This window comes from Dicentrarchus labrax, unplaced genomic scaffold (genome assembly GCF_905237075.1).
Source record: "Dicentrarchus labrax unplaced genomic scaffold, dlabrax2021, whole genome shotgun sequence".
In the NCBI taxonomy this organism is placed as follows: domain Eukaryota; kingdom Metazoa; phylum Chordata; class Actinopteri; family Moronidae; genus Dicentrarchus; species Dicentrarchus labrax.
This window is the reverse complement of record NW_026136717.1, coordinates 940,353-957,985: the sequence shown is the minus strand read 5'-3', so window position 1 is coordinate 957,985 and position 17,633 is coordinate 940,353. Positions and strand designations below refer to the sequence as shown.

At 39.8% G+C, this 17,633-nt stretch overlaps 1 protein-coding gene and 1 non-coding gene across 3 annotated transcripts; both read right to left on the bottom strand.

The window, feature by feature from the left end:
• Positions 1–719: 719 nt before the first annotated feature.
• trnal-aag (transfer RNA leucine (anticodon AAG)) lies at positions 720–801 on the bottom strand. Its single transcript has one exon. It is a non-coding gene; the product is annotated as a tRNA-Leu (tRNA).
• Positions 802–5,156: 4,355 nt separating this feature from the next.
• vgf (VGF nerve growth factor inducible) lies at positions 5,157–15,045 on the bottom strand. Of its 2 annotated transcripts, none has more exons than XM_051429595.1 (2): positions 14,743–15,045; positions 5,157–11,220 (listed from the first exon to the last, which is right to left on the bottom strand). In XM_051429595.1, the coding sequence occupies exon 2, from the start codon at positions 11,168–11,170 to the stop codon at positions 8,969–8,971; it is 2,202 nt and encodes a 733-aa protein (XP_051285555.1). In that variant the 5' UTR covers positions 11,171–11,220; positions 14,743–15,045; the 3' UTR covers positions 5,157–8,968. The 2 variants fall into 2 exon arrangements, with proteins under 2 accessions (XP_051285555.1, XP_051285556.1); XM_051429596.1 differs by lacking the exon at positions 14,743–15,045 and adding an exon at positions 11,322–12,982.
• Between the last annotated feature and the right edge of the window lie 2,588 nt (positions 15,046–17,633).

Below are 17,633 nucleotides of genomic sequence, written 5' to 3'. Positions count from 1 at the left end.
TTGGAGGCTCGTTTGTACCATCAGCCATCAGACTCCACAACGCCACTGCTCCCAGTACCTCCAGCCCCCTCTGACCAGGACTGCTTTTAATTCAACCAAACTTATATTATTTTTCTTAAATTGCACATGTACAGTTTAGTTTTAAACATACTTAGATTATATTTTGTAATATTCGAATTTGTGATACGATTGTATGTACACTGTACTCTTTTTATTGCACTTTATTCCCCAGTGCTGCTGTGTGTAATTTGAATTTCTCCTATGGGGGATTCATAAAGGTATATCTTATCTTAATGATAATTATTGCATTAATGCACCATCCATTAACCATTATCCACTATAAAACACCATAATTGAATCTATAATTAGGCTCCATCATTTCTGGCCTGTGGTCCAAGTACGGAGCATCTTGTCAACACACACACAAACACGCACACACCTTATATCATTTAAAAGCCCCCACAAACTAGAAAGTGCACAGACGATCCAAGTGTGTCTTTCTCGCTTTAATTTGAAGGCAAGGAGCCTAACTACTTCCGGGTTACTGAAATCGACCTAAATAAATACTGCCTGTAATGCTTAAGGAAGCATTCTTACACGTTCCATGACACAATAATCTATTTTAAAAGCTTTCAAACTCGGTATGCCGTTGATGTAGTTTTTGTAAACACGAGAATAAATCAAAAGTTAAACAACTTTACTTCTTAAAATAGAAATTATGGCAGCGGTGGGATTCGAACCCACGCCCCCGAAGAGACTGGAGCCTTAATCCAGCGCCTTAGACCGCTCGGCCACGCTACCATTGATCCGAGTCGTCCAAGATGTAGTAAGTGTTGTTGTCCATTCATTCTATTTGTTGTTAATACTGGACTACAGGCCTAACCAAATCTTTACATAATGACAACAGTAGTACCGTTATTACTGGTTAGGTTTCCAGGACCCATAAATGTAAATAAATAAATACAAAAATGAATAATCAAAAGAATAAATAGATTCCAAGATAAACAAATAAATAAATGATAGGTGGTAGTTAAACAGGATAAATTTACGGAAGCGCATTGCATTCACTTGAAAATTTATTTTTTGGTTGGTTTTTCGGAGTAATTATTTGTGTTTTTCTGAGTAATTTATTTTTTGGTTGGTTTTTCGGAGTATTTTTTTTTCTGTTTTTCAGAGTAATTTTTTTTTATGGTTGGTTTTTCGTAGAAATTTTTTTTCTGAGTTTAGAGAGCATTTGAAACTATAGACGCATTCATTCCTTTATTGAGAGCCCGATTTAATGAAAACAAACATAACCGGCTTGTTTAGTTCAGTCAAGTTTTTGATCTGGGTTTAAGACACTGGGAGATAGTCCTGTCTTTAAGTCATATAGACGGTATTATCATTAGTTTGTCGACTCTACGCAGGAACCTGAGGACTTTGCGGTTGTTCAGAAGGAAAGCCCATTCAGGTCTGCTAGACATAGCAATATATACATAGCAAAATTGACCCGGTACGGTAGATAGTTGAAGATAGGGCATGTATGTGAGGGCAGGAGTCACCATAGGTCCATGGGAGTCACTTGCAGGTTGGAGGTTCTGGCAGGAGTTCGAAGTATCTCGATAATTAAGAAAAAAATTACTCAGAAAAACAAAAAAAACCCCAAAAAATAAAAATAGTTTTTTTTTTTTTTTTCTCAAGTGAATTCAATACGCTTCTGTAATTAATGACTTTTTTAATTTTTTTAATTTTTTTTACTTGCCATCGTGAATCAAACTGGTCAGCCACATCCCACAGCAGGTCTTCCAGCCAGGTCTTCCAGCCAGGCCTGCCCACAGAAATGGCTTTACTTAACATGCTCTTTCTTTCCTACCTGAACACATAAACTGAGAGAGACTACTCTTTGACAAAAAACAAAGGTCTGTTACACTTACACATACATTTCTTTGTAGAAGATGCAGTTTGCAATGGCATCACCGTTGCCTCTTATACAGCACCCTATACACCACCTTCCTTGTCTTTCTGGATGAAAAGTTCTTTATAAGTCCAGCGCAGGTCCTGGCAGAGAATCTCACTCCAACATTAGCTAGTAGTTTATATCAGTACATTTCTTGGGTCATGTGGCCGGAGTTTGACATTTTGGTTTTGCATACAGTAAATACAATAAAAATCTAAATAAAATTTGGTTATCATTGCAGCGACTTCCTACATAACAACAGCTTATTTGAGGATTTTCAGTCAGGATTTAGAGTTCATTATAGCACTGAGACAATTCAATTCAGTTTTTTTTGTATAGCGCCAATTCATAACAGAAGTTATCTCAAGACACTTTTCAAATAGAGCAGGTCTAGACCAAACTCTTTATAACATTATTTACAGAGACCAAACATGAGCAAGCACTTGGCGACGGACAGACAGAACTGGTCAAAGTTACTAATGACTTTTGTCTGTACTTGTCTTGTTAGATCTTAGTGCTGCATTTGACACCATTGACCATCATATTCTATTACAGAGACATGAGCATGTAATTGATATTAGAGGAACCAGATTAAGCTGGTTTAAGTCCTATTTATCAGATCGATCTCAATTTGTACATGTTAACTATGAATCCTCCATGTACACTAAACTTAGTCATGGAGTACCACAATGTCCTGTTCTTGGACCAATTCTATTTACCTTATATATGCTTCCCAAGAGCAAAATTATTAGGAATCACTACATTACTTTTCACTGTTATGTAGGTGATACCCAGTCATATCAATTAAGTGATTAAATTAATCAATTAGCTAAATTACAAGAATGACTTAAGGACATAAAGTCCTGGATGATGTGCAATTTTCTGATGTTAAACTCAGACAAAACTGAAGTTCTTGTACTTGGCCCCAAACTCCTCAGAAACTCACTGTCTAAAGGTATAATTACTCTAGATGGTATTACCTTGGCCTTGAGCACCACCTTTAGGAATCTTGGAGTTATCTTTGATCAGGACATGTCCTTTAACACCCACATAAAGAAAACCTCTAGGACTGTATTTTTCATTTATATAACATGACCATGACCCCCGTCACAATGGCAAAAATGGGCTTCCATAATAATGCTTGGTGATTTAAGGGATGGTGTAGAAGGATGTGAACAATATTGTCACTTTGATGGGGAAAAGAGACATTCGGAAGAAACATTTCGGTTCAACATGATAGACAGTACTGTAGATAAAAACGTCTCATTCTAAGGTAACGAAAACATGATTCTTATTTTTAGGTGATTATACACTCATGAAAACATAGCTATGAATATTATATTTCATTCCTGCAAATAGATCCTCTCAAATGTTACACACTGGCCCTTTACTACTTGGAGATGGTCTATTATATATATGTATGTGTGTGAGCAAGAGATAACCATGAGTTTTGTGTAATGTAAGCATTTCTGTTCATTGTTGCCAGCAGCTACTGTATGCATACATATGTCTAATGTGTGCACTTTTGTGTGTGTGTGTGTGTGTGTGTGTGTGTGTGTGTGTGTGTGTTTTGGGTGCTCTGCAGTGGCTGCATGATGATGATGTTGGTGGATGACTCACCCAGTCTTCACCACGTGACATCATGAATCACTGCACCTCTCCATTGGCAGAGCTGCAACCATCAACCACTCCAGTCCTCCCTCCCTCCTCCCTGCCCTGTGTTACTTTTTACCTTTTCATTTAGCACACCCTCTGTCTCCTCTGTTCCTCCACTTTCTCTTTCTCTTTTATTTTTATCAGCAGCCTTTCATTTGATTCTATTTCAGTGCAGCCTCAAACTAATTTTAACCTTATGTCTCAGCCTTACCTCCAGTCATGCTTTGACTGTCTCATTTACTAATGCCTGTCCCATTTCATCCCATCTGTCTCTGTCACAACATCATTTGACAGCCTGTGGAAATCCTTGTCCATAGTCATCAGAAGGCTGAAGGCTTCTCAAACCTTGACATGGACATGCATTTGTGGTTCCTGGTCCCTGCAGCCCACAACCAGCATCTCCTCCATGATTGCTCTAACCTCTAATCACCCTGCTGAACACCCCCACCCTGAGCAGCACGATGTATCACAGCAAGCTAAATCCTGTCTTCTGTTGCCTCCCACCTTTAATTACTCTCTCAAAGGACTACAGGGATCACATAGGATTATCATTCGTAACACTAGATTTGATTTATTTATCATGACTTATTATCAGAAGGAAAGTGTAGTTTTTAGAATATACCAGACTATAATTGAGGCAGTTATTTGCCTCAATCTTGTGACAGTAACATTGACATCATGTTTGTTCATTTAAAAAAAATAAAATACAAACATATGGAGAGCAGTGTAGCTGAATGGAATTCTGTTTGTGCTGCTCACAGCTCCTTCTCCCCAACCAACAATTATGTCCATGACAACTCTCTAAAGAATTATTAATTCGAATTTCAATGAGATTTGCTGTGGATATTCATCTTCTTAATGATGATTCGTAATGTCTTTCTCTTTCACACACATGGTGCACTGATTCCCAACCTGGGGATCTTGACTCCAGGGGGTCGCAAGGATTTCTTGAGTGTAAGGGATGTCTTGCCTGCACAATGTTGTTGACTTATGTATTTTGTCCTTTTTCCTTAATATTTTGCTTCTACCATGACTGACTTTTGGCATTATGATACAAAAGGGGTCCCTTAAGGAAAAAGATTTGGAACCACATAGTGAATGCTTCAAAAACCACCCATCAATCCATCCATCCATCTATCTATCCATCCATTAGTTTTATCAATACGAACTACTTTGGGCAGGAACATCATGTCACAGTCCTGTATAACTATCTCACAGTACCTGGAAATCTCAGTCAGTCAGGTGTTCATGGAATTCAATACAGAAAGACTGTTGAAAACACTGTTGTTGATCATTTTAATCTCTATTAATGTTGTGATATGTCTACCAGGCACACAACTGCTGAGAAACTCAACATCTCTGATTTGAATGGTGTGTATTCACTTTAATGGAAGATATCGCTCCTGTATCTTCCGTTAAATCTCACCTCTACCTCAACTGGTGAGTTATATCACACATACTCATATACATTATATGAACACCTGAGTGTCAATGAGATGGCTCTCCAAGACCTTTGCTGTCTCCATTCACACTCACATAAAAATTTTCTCTGTCCACAATGAAGCACTTTCGTAATAAAAATAGTTGACTTTATTTGTTTCTTTATGTATAGCAAAAGTAGTCATTGACATGTGCATATTTACATCCAGCAAACGCATGTTTATTACGATGATTACAACAAGATACATCTAGAAAGACCATGGACAACACTGGCCGCATACATGACTCAAACAATGATTTTAAGGTACAACAACGTCATTGTTTCTGTCATCTTTAATTTTTTTATACTTTTTAAATTGATGCTTGTACGTCTTCAAAGAAGCAATTTTTAGATGCAAGTATACATAAACGTGCAGACACACTGTACCCTCACCTCTGGTCTGTCATATCTCAGCTGCTTCTTTTTCTCCCATTCTCTTTCTTAATCTGTAACTTCTTTCATAATCTCATTAAAAAAAACAATAAATCATTACAAATTAACCCTCCATTCCATTCACTCTCTTTTTTGACTAATGACCGCATGTTGATCATAATTTCATTATGAGATTGTCGATGCCAGGATTCTTTATTTATTTCTTTTGTTATTTTTTTGGCTTTAAGTTTTTTTATAGAGACAGGAAAGGTGGGAGGAGAGAGAGGTGATGACACGGAGCAAAGGGCTGTAGGTCCCAGGCCACTGCAGCAAGTCCGTATGTGGGTCGCCAGCCCTACCAACTGAGCTAACCAGGCGCCCATTGATGCCAGGATTCTTTTGCCAGCTTGGCAACAAAGATGCTGAGAGACAGACGACCACAAAGGTCAACAATACAGACCAACCAAAGAGCAACATCTGCTCTGGTTACCAGTGACATATTTGAGGGGTAAAAGAGAGAAAAAGAAGTGTTTATTGATTACTGATTATCAGTAGCCATTTAAGTAAAGAAAGGAAAACTCAGCAGTTCAATCCTTTTTTTTGCAGTTAAACATTTTTTTTACAATCATTTTTATAGCACTGTCAACCAATCCAAGCAGTGAAAATACCTTCATCGTGTTTTTAAAATTGTGAGTCAAACTTAGATTCACCTGAATATGAGCAAATTGTTCCCATCTCTAATGAAACCAGTTCCAGAGAATCATTCCCATCATCCCACTGGCTTCCATTACAGAAGTGATTACAGCCTTGGATAATATCAAATGGTACAAAAGGAAAAAAACATAATGTAATGGTAGGGATGTCACGCTGACATGTAAAGGCAGCAGATTTCTACTCAGAGTTTGGAAACAACTTCTCACCTACAAATGTATAAAATGTTAGACTGATGGTTGTGCAACATTTAGGTCATGGGAACAACTTTCAAAATAGACTCTGATTTGATAATGATGAATGAAAAATAAATGTTGAAGAGTGAAGTCATGCTAATTTAGGGGCACGAAACCATGGAGAATATTTTTAAAGGATATGGTTGGTGATCTTCTATATCACAAATACACATATCTAATGTGCAGAGCTATACCAAAAATGGATTAATCTGCCTGTCTCACATACGAAGGCTGAGTCTTGCAGCCATGGGTTTAAGTCTGACCTGTGACCCTTTGCTGTGCATCATCCCCTCTCTCTCTCTCTCCCTGTCCTGTCTATCTATCTTGAGCTGTCTAATCAATGAAGGCAAAAAAAGCCCCTACCAAAACATTTAATAATAAAGCCTCCCACCCAAAGAGTTTCTATATCTTTCTTGGCTGTGATTGGTTGTTTTCATTCAGGCCTAGTGGATTCTTACAAATACCATTAGGAGCACTAGGAGGAGCCAGAAGAACCTGATTTTTATACAGAGTATCTGTCTAATATACTACTGTCAGGATATAGTGAAAGTTTCAGCGAATATGAAAATATATATATATTTTTTTTATAACCTACTGCAGCTTTAATCCCTCTTATTGAGTGCAACATCATTCATACCTTGGAAGTAAGTCACTGGTACAATTAATCCAGGGGCAGGTCTTGGGGTGGACAATCATATGAATATTTTCTTGTAAAAGCCCCCAAATGAGATATTTGAACTCTTGAAATTATTGTTGCACATTGAATAGAAATAGAAAGTAATAAATAAAAATAACTAAAGGTGGCATTAAAAAATCAATAAATTGTGTTAATTCAAAATTTAATTTTCATTTTCTCTTTCTGAAGTCTAGTTACAAGTCTAAAATGTGGCTATAAAAGTTTGAATTATAGGTGTAATTTCAATTTTTTTACATGCTATTTTTAAAATTAATCTAAATGAATGTGTTAAATTTGACACCATTTGAATTAATCACACTGAGATTACAAAAGACAGGAAGGCAGTAGGATGCAGGGCTTTCCTCCCATTTGAGTAATGTTTGATACAAAAAAAAAAACAACTATGGTTTGGTCTTTTCATGGAATTTGTTTTAAAAACAAAATAGAATAACACCATCCTTGTCCTCTAAAATAAATGTGTTTAGTAAAAGAACAGTATGCCTCCACCATTGCATCCTTCTCTAAAGGCATCAACTGTAAAAGAATGCCATATAGAGTTTGGCCAGGGTTTGGCACCATAGCAACAAGGTAATTGAAGTTATGCAAAAGGATGAGTCATCCAAGCCATTATAGCAGTGTTGGTGTGGCTTCCACAGCTCTGTTATGAAATAGGCTTTTTGGTGCATTATATTTTATTATAAAGAGCTTTGGTGGGTATGTGTGAGTATACATAATGATAATGTGCTGCTCTGCTGAAAAACTGATTTTTAAAAAAAACAAATATCACAATAATGACACATTTGAATAAAAATGTATTCATTTTAAAAGATGAGATAAGTCTAGCAAATGCTTTCGGCATGGAGCTATTCCCAGATGATGATCTTGATTTCATCTTTAAGACTATGTGGCCAAAAGTATGTGGACACCCTGGGGTCTGGGATTGTTTTTTCCTGTTTGGCTAGTTTGTGTTTGGCCCTTTCCTGTTTCAACGTGACAATGCCCCTGTGCACAAACACAGCTTTATAAAGAAATGGTTTTCCCAGTTTGGTGCGGAAGAACTGCACACAACCCTGACCTAAACCTTATCACCTTTGTCATTAACTGGAATGCCAACTGTGAGCCACCATTAGTGTTGGACCTCACTAATGCTCTTGTGTCGAATGGGAGATCATCCCTGCTGCCAGATTCTAACATTTGGTGGAAACTAGAAGAGTGGAAGCTGTTACAGCAGCACATTAATGCCCATGGGTTGGAATCACAAGATTAACTATCACATATGGCTGGAATGTTTGGGGGTCCACATACTTTTGGCCATATAGTGTATGTCACTTCTGAGAGATTATGTTCATGAAATAGTATTAAACTTTTCCTGCCCGAGATAATTACACAAATGTTCTTTTTGTGTTTAGACAGAAAACTTCCATCAGCCATCAAATGTTTTCCAGCATCCATCACTGCCTACAATCCATCCGATTGTCACTCTGATTCTGAAGGAGACTTTTAAAGATACAGGTAACAACATATTTAAGCGTCATCCTTTGTTGGCATTGTAAAATGTCCAAATGGAGAATGTTCTTGTGTCAGGAGTTTGGATGAAAAGTTCTAGCATGATACAAATCTTTGCTGCGTTCTGCTTTCCAAAAGACCGCATTCATCCTGATTTCCCACCTCTGCAGGACTGTAGATGTGTATCTTTCCTCCAAAGTTCCATTTTATCCAGACTACCTCTGGAAAAAAAGTCCTCTGTTATGTCCAAATCACTACCAATCAAAATAGGAGAACAGAACATACGTAAAACAAAACCAAATACCAGCAAAACAAAATCATAAAGAAATACACTCCTTCTGCTCATCTCTCCTCTTTGCCATTTCCTCTATTTTTGCTCTCCTTTCATCTCCCTTTCAGTCCAATATTTGTGGTCCCTTCATGAGCATCTGCTGTATGTATTTCTCAAGATCGTCACGTTTACTACTGTCTGGCTGCTTTCCAGCCACATAATAATCTTCATTTCTCGTCACTGCAGGTGCTAGGGCTGTGTTATAATACTGCTTCTGTTGAGGAGGGATCACAGGCATTCGGACAGGAAAACGTGGTTTGGGGATGGGTACTGGCTGAAATGTCTGTGGGTACAGCGGAACAGGGTAGCTTGTGTAGTAAGGCTTCTGCTGGAGTCCTGGAGGGGTTTTTCTCAGCCGGGGCTGGACCCAGCTATGGTAACGGCGTCTGAGAGGCAAAGTGTAGGGGTCATCCACTGAATTTCCCAGGAAGTTGTTCAGGGTGTGAGTGGGTTTGGGCATGTAGTAACGGGGTCTGTGTCGCTGGGGAGGAGGAAAATAGATTGGGTGGTAGCCTGGATAGGGCCTCCTCTGGTAGTAAGATGGATATGTGTAGGGGTAAAAAGGATTGCCAGTCCAGACAGACTTGGGGGATTTGAGCCAGAGTTCCTGTTTGATTGACAGAGGCTTCTGAGGTTTGGGCCAGACCTTTTGATTGGCCAGCAGAGGCTTCCCAAGTTTCCTCCAGAGATCCTGCGATTTTGTTGGAGATTTCTCCTGGAACCATGTTTTAAGGAGATTGACAGCTGGAGACGGTTGTTTAGATATGGGGAAGCTATTTTGATTGGTTGAAACCTGCGATGCTGGGAAACCATTGGGGGATGAGAATGAAGAAGACAGCGGTGTTAGAGGTTGTTGCCAATGAGACGTCATCTCAGGCGGCACGTCTTTCTTCTTCTTCTTCTCCACATCACTGATTATATCTACCACGTCGTCTGCAGGGAGGTGGAGCTTGCTGGAGATCTCAATCAGCTTGTCGATGGTCTGGGGATCAATATCATCCTCCTCTGTCACCTCCTGTTCCTCATCGGACCTCTTGTCCTCCACGGCGTTGGACAGAGATGAGCCGTACTTCTTGTTCCCGTTATTCTGTTTGACCATGTAGCGCAGCAGCATGTCTGAGGCAATGTCGGCCAACTTCTCCTCCTCCATCTTTGCTCTCTGTGCCTCGGCTGCCTGCCTCCTCATCTCCTCCTGCTCTGCTTTAGCCCGAGCCTCCTCCTCCTCAGGACTCAACACCTCCTCGTCTTCGTCATCCTCCTCTTCTGGTTTATCATCTTCCATTACCTCCTGCTCTGCTCGAGGCTGGGACTGTGCGGCATTACTGCCAGCATAATTACTGTCCTCAAAGTCGGTCATAAAATTGCCGCCCCTGAATGTTGGAGTGTTCAGGGCTTTCTGTGTCTCCTCTTGCCATTTCAGTTTCTTCTTAGAAATGACAAGGTTGCTGCCTTTGTTGATGGGTATAATGTCATTGTAGCTGCTGTAACCTCTGCTCTCTCTCTGGTTTTGCTCTGAATCTCCTTCCCTCTTAGTGGCTGTGTTCAAACGAGGAAACTCCTTCATCATGGTCTCAAGGCTCTTTAGCTCCTCGGGGCTGAGCTGCTCCTCCTCCTCATTGCTGTTTGGTCCCTGCTGGGGGGAAGCACCCTGCCCATTCTCCTCTCCTCCTTCAGGACTAGCGGGCTGCTGCGCTGTTTGGACCTGGACTGTCTGACTTGTGGTACGACTGGTCACCTTCTCTGTCAACCTTTCCTCTTCTTCCTGAGCTTTCTTCCTCTCTTCTTCCTCCTGTCTCTCCCGCTCCTTCCCCTGTGCAGCCATCAGCAGCTCTAACTCCTGTCGTCCATCTCTGTCTCGGTCTGCTCCCTCCATAATTCTCACTTCTCTGTACGTCTCTTCTTTTTTAACCTCCCCTGTCTCAGCCTTCATCCCTTCTTCCATGCCATTGTGTTCCTCTCCCTCCCTCCTTCTCTCTACTTGTGAGCGATTCAGGGCCTCCAGTAAAACTGATGCTAGTGTTTTGGGATCCACATCTTTAAAAAGCTCCTCTTCTTCCTCTGCCTCTTCTTTTCGTAAAGATCGTCTCTCCTCATCCATCCTTTGCCCATCCCCTGACACCATCACCCCAGGAGGAGTATCTCTGTGTGGTTTATTGACATCTTCAGGGGTGTTGATCGGATTGGGGGTGGATAGATGGAGGAAGGAAGCCCCTGTCAGGAGAACCAGAAGGATAAGGGCACTTGAGGCATCATGGTACCCAATCATGGCCACTCAGAACAGGCCCTGCTATGAGCAGTGAATGGGATCAGAAATGCCTAGAGGAGAGAAAAACACAGACACGCATCTTCAGTTTTAATATCTCTGACTTCATAGCACAGTATCATAGAAATTGTATCCTTATTAGATGATTCTGCACCTCAAGGTGTTACTTCTCAGTGCCATTGCAGGAAATAGGAGGTCAGGGTGGTGAATAGATGAGTGTCATGGCATGTCTAAACATAATATGAAAATAAAAAAAATATTGAAATGCACAAGTGCTAAATATCAATGGAATATGGAAATTCATTTATTATTTATTTAATTAATTTGATATTTATTGTAAGTGAAATGGTTGGATGTGGTCACAACATATAGACATAATATTGTCCAACATCATCAACTTATGGACATTTGCTTGGAAATGGCTGCGCATTTGAAAACTTGCTAAAAAAAATTCTGCTTTGTTGCTGAACCCATCATTGAATGATGTCTGATTGGATTTAATTTTGAGGGACTAAGCCAAAATTGTTCAAATTGACTGGCCGGATAGGAACCATGCTGGCCCAGCTTGGATTTATGGCTGCTCCATGCTAACATCGGGTCTGGAAGAAATGGGGCTGGCCAAACAATGGGAAACCAGTAACTGATGTGTCCACATCTTTACAGAAGCCTGCTCTATTAACATGCTGGATCCTGTTTTAGACTGTATTTTATTCAGTAAAAATGAGTGTACTGCTGATTGAAGCTCCAATGTGTAGGATTTAGTGGCATCTAGCCATCTATGTATCTGTTAATTTACCTGGTCCAGTATGCAACTTCAACAGTGTGATGTAGAAACCAGAAGAACACCAGCACACATCCACTGAGAATGGACGTTACAGTGAGGTAGGAGACAGGAAAACCTTAGAAATACATAATTTGCATATTCATAATTCTGGAGTAAATGACTTCAGGGGCCACAAAAAGAGTAAGTTATCGTAAGATAATGAGGAAACTTAGTAGTCTAATTACTCAGTATTGTGTATCCCTTTATGTGCAGCTCAGCAGCTGGTTCAGAGTTAAAAAGGAACAACTTATGAAGAAAGTGGTCAGTATGATAGTTTCACAGACATTCATTGACTAATCATTACCTAATGACTCATTAATATAGGCTCTCCTAGTCTGTTCTCTAGTAACTCATCATTATGAGTAATAAGTACTTATTAATACTATAATTATCAAGTTGTCCCTCACTTGTCCCTCACTTGTTTTGATTAAGTAATCATTAACTAAAGTTGGGCTTGTTACACAATGTTTTTTATTTATAATTCATTACTCATTACTTTTTCAAAAGTAATTTTATTACTCATTACTCCCTGCTAACCGTAATTAGTTACACTACTAGTTATATTACTGGTAATTGTGTTCCTTCTTCCCAAAATTCAGACTTATGATGATTAAAATCCAGTTTTGTTTGTTCAAATCAGTAAAAAAAAAAAAAAAGTAATATTTCTAGCTGCTGAATGTGCGTTTTCATCTTCCAAACTAGTTTCCTCCACAATTACAAAATTGAATCCAAGGATGTGATTGGATTGTTGGATTTCAACAAAAGTAAGGTTGCTAACAAAAGTAAAGTTTTAACTAATTGTTTTTGTGGGGGGAACTGTAATATTATTACTGAAATGTATGAGAAATGAGTTACCCTCCTGGTTTCACATGTGCCTTTTCTAGCCAGCCAATGAAGATCTCTTGGTCGAGTGAAAAGCCCTAATTTAGATAATCAGGTAGATGGACCAGTTAACATGCACGACGAACGTGATACATTGGGAGCTATTTGGGGCTCAGTATCTCGCTCAAGGACACTTCGACATGGTGCGGCACCTCCACCTCTACCTCCTAAGCCACAGCAGCAGGCATGAGCAGAGTAGGAGAGATGAATACATGCAAAGGTGTGGCCCTCCAAGAGCAGCAGGAGTAAGCGCCACTGCAACACAGGTTGTTTTCCTGATAGAGTACTATCACTCATCTGAGGCTCCTCATGCTGCTGGAGGGTGGAGGGACCCGCCGCTGTCCTTGGTGCTGAAATCGACACAGCGTTGAAGTGCAACAAGTGCAGTGACTGCTACAGCAGCCAACATTACAGCACATGTACTGCCATTGCTTCTTGCCATTTCTGTCCACTCTCCAGTGTTGGATTTCTGTAAAGTGCACAAACGGGTTTAAAAGATCACAGTGTTGCTCCAGGTCGCTCACATCGCTCGTCTTTTTATGAACTACAGCCGCGCTGCAAGGGATCACGCCACACTATTCACTGCAAAAAACGTCCGGGGTACTTTTCTCTATTATAGCGCCATAAAAATCTTCTCTTATAGAGACAAGACAGAAAGATCTGTCATAGGGTGAGATCCTGATTATATAATAGTAGGATACAATGTGTGTGGTAGACATTTTAGAGATAATTTTGAAATTAGGTGTTTCTAAAGACTTTTTTAATTAAAATCTCAGAAACAAGTTCATTTATGAAAGAAACGCAATTTCAAGAGCCAATAACAGACTGGTTGATCTGGGCATATTCTGCAGTGGAGGTGAATGGATTACAGGGGATGCATAAAGTGCAAACACGCAGCAGGATCTAATGTGATGGATCTTATCCTCCACATCAACCAAACAAATCAGCTTGGTTGTATAGGTCTCATTCTAACCAGGTCTGAGCAGATTCCACCAGGGTTTATAGCAGCAAAGCGGATTAATAATCCGCTTCTGAGAGGCAAGACGAAAGAGCAACCTGTCAGCATAAAGCCACCTCCAGACTTCTGTCAACATGAGTAACCTCCCCGCAGCCTACACACTCAAACTGTGAACCCTCAGCAAACATGGACGTCAGTGTTATGCAGACATTTTAGACACGACAAAAGACTGTCACTGTCTCTGTGGCATCATTTTCACATTTTCACTGTAAGAACAACATCACCGCACCTTAACGCACACAAAGCTGCCTGCCTTTTTTTTTTTGGCAAAAGTGAGTCATAGTGATGGAAATGACGCTAAATGTGAAGATGATGATGATGTTGATGATGATGATGATGATGATGATGATGATGATGATGATGATAAGCCACCTCTGTTTGACCATAAACAAAGAAATATGGCAGTCCTATTAACAATACATTATCCCACAGGGGCCGAACATCACAACAACATAATACACATTTAAAAACCGCCCACATATCTACGAACCATTGGCTCCAAATGTATATGATCAATAAAATATAAAAGTGTATATTTCTCATACATTTAAATGAAATTTAAGGTAGGGAGAGGCTCATATTGAGCTATCAACCCTGCTCCAAACTGACAAACAACAGAAATAATTATCCACTTTTGCACATTTTTGATATATTTTGTTGATGTGAAGCACTCTGCACACTGAAAATAAAAAAAGAAGAAAAAGAGGAGCTTTGGTTTTTGGCTTCAGAGTGATCGATATTATTTTTCAAAAAAAATTCTAGTGTCAATAATCATCCATTCTCAAAAGATTTTCAGGCTTTTTTCAGCAGAGAAAATAATACATATAAAATAATAAATAAGTTGACACTTACTTGCAGTTCAGGTGGAGCAGCGGGGGGATTCCAGCTTCCACTCCTTGTCACGTCACACTCAAAGCAGCTGGGACTTCTGCTTTCATGCACAGACCCCACTGCCTGCGTTGCACTGTGCGGTAGCTGTTGTTATTGTTGTGAAAGTTGTTTTCTAATTTTAAATGTCGTCACTGTTATTGTTGTTTATTGCCGTCTCCTCCTGCGCTCCTCTCCCGGGATTCCGCTCTTTGGCTCGGTCTGTTTTTAGGCGGCTGCGGCTCTCTTATACCTCCGCCCTCCCAGGACCCACGTGACACCTGCGTCAAGCGGTCCCCATTGACGTCACTAGACTGGGTTTCATTCATAAGATTTTTCTGCAAAACCCCCCATCCCAACCTCTCCCCCGCACCCACCAACCCCCTGTTTGATGGAACCAATTAGCTGCAGTGCTCGAGCTGCTGAATGAACAGAAGCTGCTGAATGAATTCGCAATTTTTGGCGATGTCTAGCCTCTCTGGGGCCCACAGTAGAGGAGGAGGTGCAAAGTAAGTTTCATCAGGGACTCATTTATGTAGTTCCTCATTCCAGGGGCGGATCTAGAGGGGTGGCATAGGGTGCTGCCACCCCGAAAAAATGCCTTACCACCCTGACTGTCAAATTTAGACATTAAAGTAGGTAGGTCATTTAAAAAACAAAACAAAACAACATTTTCTTATATTTGCTGAAACTTTCACTATATCCTGAGTAGAACACAAGAACATGTGAAAAAATCTGGTTCCTCTGGCTCCTACTTGTGCTCCTAATGACATTTCTAAGAATCCAACAGGCCTGAACGAAAACAACTAGAATAAATAATAATTCATTCATGTTGGGAAGGCGGTCCTCACTGGGGCTGATTATGAATTCACCCAATTACGGTCAGATATATTATAAGAGATTATCAGAGATGGAGCTCCTCTACAGTCTAAAGTTCATACACTGAAGCAGTATTTACTCAAGGTCAAGAAGGAACTTTTAAAAATGGAGGTTTAAAAAGTTACATGATCGCAGGTTCTTGTCGATCCTGGTGGAGCCTCCTGCCATGGTCCTGCTAGATTGCCATTGCCAATACTGTTGTTGCTGTGCACCTGTCTGTCTGTCTCTCGCTCTCTCTCTCTCTCTCTCTCTCTCTCTCTCTCTCTCTCTCACCCCAACTGGTCGAGACAGACGACCACCCACCTAGAGCCGGAGGATCTGTCCTAGGTTTCTGCCTTTTAACAGGCAGTTTTTCCTTGCCCTTGTCGCCAAGTGCTTGCTCATGGTGGTACTGTTGGGTCTCTGTAAATAATGTTATAAAGAGTTCGGTCTAGACCTGCTCTATTTGAAAAGTGTCCTGAGATAACTTCTGTTATGAATTGGCGCTATACAAATAAAATTGAATTGAATTTAATTGAATTGAATTGAATTTAATTGAATGTTAAAGGTCCAGTGTGTAACATTTAGGAGGATCTATTGTCAGAAATGGAATATAATATGCATAGGCATGTTTTAATTAGTGTATAATCATCTGAGTATAAGTATTGTCGTGTTTTAGCTTAGAATGAGCTTATCTATAGAGGAAGTGGGTCTTCATCTGGTGAACTACGCCATGTTTCTAAAGTAGCCAAGAATGGACAAACCAAACACTGACTCTATGTAGGGACTTTTTTGGCCACTGTAGTTTCTCCTACATGCTTGGAAGGTGAGCTGTGCTCAGTTACATGCAATCTGCGTAATTACTGACACTACTAGTTATATTACTTTTCTGCTACTCCCCACAAAATTGGTAATTGTGTCCCTTCTTCCCAAAATTCAGACTTACGATGATTAAAATCCAGTTTTGTTTGTTAAAATCAGTAAAAAAAGTAATGTGAATATTTGCTAACTGCTGAATATGCATTTCCATCTTCCAAGCTAGTTTCCTCCACAATTACAAAAAGGAATCCAAGGATGTGATTGGGTTGTTTGATTTCAACAAAAGTAAATTTGCCAGCAAAAGTAAAGTTTTAACTAATTGTTTTTGTGGGGGGAACTGTAAGATATTACTGAAATGTATTAGAAATTAGTTACCCTCCTGGTTTCACATGTGCCTTTTCTAGCCAGCCAATGAAGATCTCTTGGTCGAGTGAAAAGCCCTTATTTAGCTAATCAGGTTGATGGACCAGTCAAAGCACTTTACAACGCATGCACGACGAACAGAAAGAAATTAATTTATACAAATTCACACAGTGATACATTGGGAGCTATTTGGGGCTCAGTATCTTGCTTAAGGAAACTTCGACTTCCACTGTATCTTCTCCTACATGCTTGGAAGGTGAGCTGTGTTCAGTTACATGCAATCTGCAACTTCACCACAAAAATCCTACACATGAGTCTTATTCCTGCATAAATGAGTATTGTAAAAGGAGATTTCAAAAAAGAAAAAAGACCATTTGCTCTTCGCCAAAAGGAAAATAAGAAAACCAAAGAAATTGCAAAGTAAAGTATATAATTAAGGTGATTTATTTACAAATTACTATTCATAAACACAAACGTTCTCAAACGTGTGAGGGAGGATTGGACGGCAAGGCTGTGCCAAATAAAATGAAAACAATATAACAAAACTGGGCCCAAACTACCAGTAGCCACTATAAACAAACTATCACTCACTTTTTGACTCAGTTTTCACATCCCCCTCCCCCAAACCCTTTCATATCCCATCATCCCTCAACCCCTAACCCTTACCCTACATCCCTCGTCAACCCTCCTACAGTTTATTAACTTGGTTCACCTTTATCCATTATATGCAAAACAAAAACCCATTTAATCCCATATCTTAATTTGTCTTTGTTTAGTGACAATACAAAATGTAAAAATAAACAATATACTACCGTGCATATGTGTAGTGCTCACAA

What these genes read in the sequence shown, in the direction of transcription:
- vgf (XM_051429595.1), bottom strand. Translation starts at nt 11,170, where the DNA reads ATGATTGGGTACCATGATGCCTCAAGTGCCCTTATCCTTCTGGTTCTC.